This window comes from Galeopterus variegatus, unplaced genomic scaffold (assembly GCF_000696425.1).
Source record: "Galeopterus variegatus unplaced genomic scaffold, G_variegatus-3.0.2 Scaffold21319, whole genome shotgun sequence".
NCBI classification, from domain to species: domain Eukaryota; kingdom Metazoa; phylum Chordata; class Mammalia; order Dermoptera; family Cynocephalidae; genus Galeopterus; species Galeopterus variegatus.
The window spans coordinates 367-5458 of record NW_007747430.1 but is presented as its reverse complement, the minus strand read 5'-3'; the positions used below and the strand labels follow the sequence as shown (position 1 = coordinate 5458).

Genomic DNA, 5092 nt, shown 5'->3' with positions numbered 1-5092 from the left:
AAAATCTAGTTACTTCCAAGTTTTTGTTATTATAAATGACAACTCTAAGAGAATATCCTCGTACATATGGCTTTTCGCATATTTTGGATTATTTCCTAAGGATATATTTCAAGAAGTGGAATTACTGAGCCAAAGGGTATGAATAGCTTACAGGCTTGTAGTATATATCACCAAATTGCTTCCCAAGTGGGAGTAATCAATGTACAATGCTATCAGCAGCACGCTAATGTGAAAGGTAACAGTGTACCCTTTGCATCGGGTACTGGCATTAAAAAGTGTCATTTTGTTAATCTAATAGGTAAAGCATTACATGGTACATAAATTCAAATTACACACGAAGGTAAATACTGTGCCAGGTATCTGTTTACTAGATGGCTCTCTTCTTCGGTGAATTGTCCGGTTACATTCCTGGCTCATTTGCAACTGGAAACTCGGTGTTCCTCTTGCAGTCCGTGGACACTGTATAATAAAGCCATTAACTCTGAGGTTTGTAGCACTAACCACAAACTTTCCACCTTCCTAACCCCTACAGTCTGCCACTCAGTCTGCTGGTCTCAGTGGCATACCAGGGACTGGACAGTGGGAGCAGTCTGCCTAGGTATCAGCAACAAGAGGGTGCATTGTCTGTAGGGATTCAAAAAATAATAATAAAATCCACCCACTAAAAGTTGGTCTGCATTTTATTATCACCACATGTGAGCAATTCTAAACAACACCAGTGGTAAAATACTTCTCCCACCATACCCCACCCTCTTGGGTTGGCATTATTGTTCTTTTACAAAACTACGCATTTTCAATAGTGCCAACTGCCCAAGAAGTGAGGGCTCCCCATCAAGGGGAGAAGAGGCAGCCTTGCCATTGATTTTGAAGAGCATCTTCTGAACACAGGAACCTTGTTAAGATTCCGGTTTCTATCCTACAAGCTCAACTAGAACAGGGAGTTGTCTAGAGTGTTTTTAATAAAGTTGCCCACCAAAGAACTTTTCAAATGTGTGTATGTGAGTCCCCTGGGGATCTTATTAAAATGCAGATTCTGGGGCCAGCCCCATGGCTCACTCGGGAGTGTGTGGTGCTGGTGGTGCCAAGGCTGTGGGTTTGGATCCTATATAGGGATGACCAGTGCGCTCACTGGCTGAGTGTGGTGCAGACAACACCAAGCCAAGGGTTACAAGCCCCTTACCGGTCAAAAAAAAAAAAAAATGCAGATTTTGGTTCAGCACGTCTGGGGTGGGGTCCCAGATTCTGCGTTTCTGACAAGTTCCTACATGACATGATGACCACGCCTGTCCAGGGTCACACTTTGAATAGAGCCTAACGGATGCTGAGAATAGGCTATTGCACTGCCTCCCAAAGCTGCCCTTCAAGTCTGTCTTTCCTCCTCACACTGAACTGAAGCCTCCTAGTCGCACAGCACTCACCATGACAAGAGCACAACACTGAGCTCCTTCCCTTCATTACAATATTCCCAGAGCTTCCCTTCTTCTTGGGTCAGAAGACTTTTATGGTTTACATTCAGCCTACAGCTACCTTGGCAAGCACAAAGTCATACTGAGGAACTAGCACAGAGGCTCCAGAGACCCTTGTCCTTCTGCCCTGGGCTCTGTCAACGTTGGAAATGCCCTCCGTGGCTGCTCCCAGCCTGTCCACATTGAGCCAGAGCTCCAGGGCCCTGTCTTTGACCACTTTCTCTCTGTTCTAGGATCCAGGCTGTGTCCCAGTCACTCAAGCTGAGACCATCTGCAGGGAGGATGTTTAGTGAAATGGAGCCATGCCTACCGCAGAGGACTGCCCAGGCTCCCCCCACTGCCAGCCCCTCCACAAACAGGGGCAGTGTGCTCCCTCATGTGCAATGACTGCACCTGTTGCTTCTCCCTGTGGGCCTCCCAGATTCAGGCCCGGGGGTCTTCTAGGGCTGCACAGGAAGCATGCTGCACCTGAGGCCTGCTGAGTGGGACTCAACACTAGAGCGCCCTCTGGAAGGGAAGGGAGAAGGGACAGCGAGAGAGCAGAAAGTCGGATAGACAGCATTCAGATGTCAAGTTCCAGATAGAAACACAGGAGGGAAAGAGGGCAGACAGCTGCCTGGAGTTGTATGTTTTCTGTCAAGACTGTTGGAATGAAACCCTTGACTCCAAGTGTAGATTTTGTGCTCCTTACACCCATAGGACCCCCCCCCCCCAAATGCTGAATACATTAGTTACCTAGACTTGCTCTGTTCTCTCACTCCTGTGCCTTAGCATATGCTGTGATCTTTTAGCTCAGGTCTCAGCAAACAACAGCCAGAGGACTGAACCTGTCCATTGTGTTTATATAAATAACGTGTACTGCAACACAGCCACTTTGTCCCTTTATATACTGCCTGTGGCTCTTGCAGTGCAGGGGCAGAGTTGAGTAGTTGCAACAAACATCTTACATCCCACAAAGCCTAAAATACAAGGGATCTCCAAAAAGTTCATGGAAAGATTTTTCTTGTCTTTTAAATCCATTTTTCCACAAACTTTTTGAAGTGCGCTCATACTTACTATCTGGCCTTCTACAGAAAACATTTGCCGACCCATGTCTTAGCTCATTCTTTTAGGTCAAGCTGATCTCAATGACCTCGACTCCCACAGTAGCACTCAGCCACCCCATGGCCCAGCTCCCAGAGGCCCTGCCACCTTAGATATAGGGTACTGGGCATGTTTCTCTCTCTGTGCCCAGTTTCCTCATCTATAAACATGGGGATTATAATACCATGTCCCAGAGTTGTTAAAGAGTCAATGGAATAATAAATGCCAAGTCCAAAACAGTTGCCTGAAACAAATCAGGCACATACACAAAGCTACTCTTTCTACATCATGTCCATTTCTATTCTTCCAACATCTAAAGCACACCTGATGCATACTAGGCACACTACGTACTCTCAATAAATATTTACTCTTTACAGAAAAGGGGAGAAAAAGGAATTTTTTCTGGGGCTCAAGACCCAGGAGATAATCTGAATGTCCATCGGGGCAGCCTGCCTTTGAGCCAGGGGCAGGGTAAGAGTTGGGCACTCACTTGATGCAGGTTTCAGTCTAGGTAACCAAGGCTCTCTGAGGTTGCCCCAGCAGCTATAAAACATATGTCTATGCAACAAAAGCTATAAGAAGGGAATAAATGAATATAAATACCAGAAATGAAAGAACCAAAGGTTGGAAAATTCAGTATTAGGATGCAGGTAAAATACAGAAAAACTCTACAATTAACCCCCAGAGACACCTGAGTTTGAAGCCCACCATTCCACTTTGCAGCACTTGATATCCTCTCAGGAACGGAGTCATGATTGAATGAGATCATGTGTATACGCCTATATAGATTCTCACAGAACCTGGCAAAAGTAAGGACTCAACAAGCCAAAGCTAACCGTACAGAGAGCAACGTGCCAGGGAAGTAAAATACAAAGAGTTGCAGAGCCTATCAGTTCACCAAAGATAGGTGCAGCATGGAAAAGACCTCCTCTTTTGCAGTGGGGTATGCAGTGTGCAATCAGAGATCCAAAGCAACAATTGGTGTGAAACCCCTCCCTTTTCCAGGCCAGGTGTGCATTGTCTTCTGCGCTTACCACCTCAGATGTAGCAGCAAATGACAATCTCAAGCACTGTATTCTGGACTCAGCGGGTTCCTCTTGGACTATCAGAAATCCCCAGAATAAGGATTTTTAAAAATAGCTTTATTTCACTATTTATTTTTACCCAATTGCTCTGTGTTTTCATTATATCTGGAGCAGGTTCCAGGCTTGCGGAGCCTGACTGCTGACTCTAGCAGTGCCCTCTCAGATACCCAGCTCCTGGGCACTTCTGATGGCAACCTCTCCTTCTGCTATGCAGCTCAGCCCTTCATCACCAGCAATCATTACTGCAAGATTCTTCCTTACACAGAATCAAAATCTGCTCCCACGCCCAGCCCGGACCATTCACCATCTGGTCTAATTCCCATCTAAATTCACCTCTCAACTTCCCACATTTCAGAGAGTAATGGTTCTACTGTACATGGAAACGAAAGGGGCTGAAACGACAGACATGGAACTGAATCTGTAAAAAACCACATCACAGAACGAATTCATAGAATATATGCTCCCTACCACAACTTGGTTATCAAACAGTTATTTTTAGAAAATTCCAATTAGTACTATTCAGAAAATTATCAAAGCACGCATTTTACCAAAGCCTACTTTGTATAAATGTATCTGTTTCAGAAGAACAAACTACTGGAGCTGAAGCCAGTTACATTAAGAATCTACTATTAACTTGTGCTAGTTACATGCAAACGCTGCCACTGTGGCATTTCACCACGACACAACACACACACTCAGACACACATCTAACCATTCACCACATATGTACCACCTTCATGCCAGGCATCATGCAAGATGCTGTTTAGAACACAAAGTAGTAGTAAACAGCTCCTGCTCAAAAGCAAGTTAGGTTTCTCCACATCCAGGATTGCTGAAGCGTTTGTAAAGTTTGGGTGGAATCATACCTGATTGATGGTCTTTTCCATTTGTACCAGGCCCAAGTTGGGTAGTGTGTTTTTTATAAAGTCAACTATGGTTTCTAGGTTTTCATGTTGTAGAATCAAGGGTTTATGGCTTCCCAACAGACTTAAAGCCACTTTAAATATGACCTCTGATCCCTGAAGAAAGATCATATCTGAGAAAACACAGAAATGCGGAAAGTTAAACCAGACCAGTTTCTGAAGAAATACCATTCCATTTCCTTTTCCACACATCGTGGAGCAGGAGGGTGGAAAACATAACCCCAAATTACAAACTCTATTTCTTTTTTGAGAGCCTGATATTTCAGATAAGGTTGTCAAGGCAATACCACAAATAATAAAAATAATAGATAAACAGACTTTGTCAAAGGTTCAGATAAATCTTTTTTTTTACCCTGAAAATAAATTAAATTCAAACATGCTTTAAAAGTTAAATTGAGAAAGAAAAAGAAAAGTTTTTATTAGTCTATTTTTCCAGGATTGCTCTGGATTTTAAAGAAGTTACTAAACCATACGTTTTTTATGGGTAAAACTATAAGATTTTTATAGATACAGCATCAGAAATTAAGATAAAATA

The 5092-nt window shown here is 43.6% G+C and overlaps 1 protein-coding gene across 1 annotated transcript in view; it reads right to left on the bottom strand.

Annotated features, from left to right (window-relative positions):
• LOC103583292 (TBC1 domain family member 1-like) overlaps positions 1–4670 on the bottom strand; it is a gene marked incomplete at its 3' end in the record, with an annotated part of 7165 nt that extends 2495 nt beyond the window's left edge. The window contains exon 1 of the mRNA XM_008564652.1: positions 4501–4670. Coding sequence (XP_008562874.1) covers positions 4501–4668 — 168 coding nt within the window. The remainder of the gene's footprint in view (positions 1–4500) is intronic.
• Between the last annotated feature and the right edge of the window lie 422 nt (positions 4671–5092).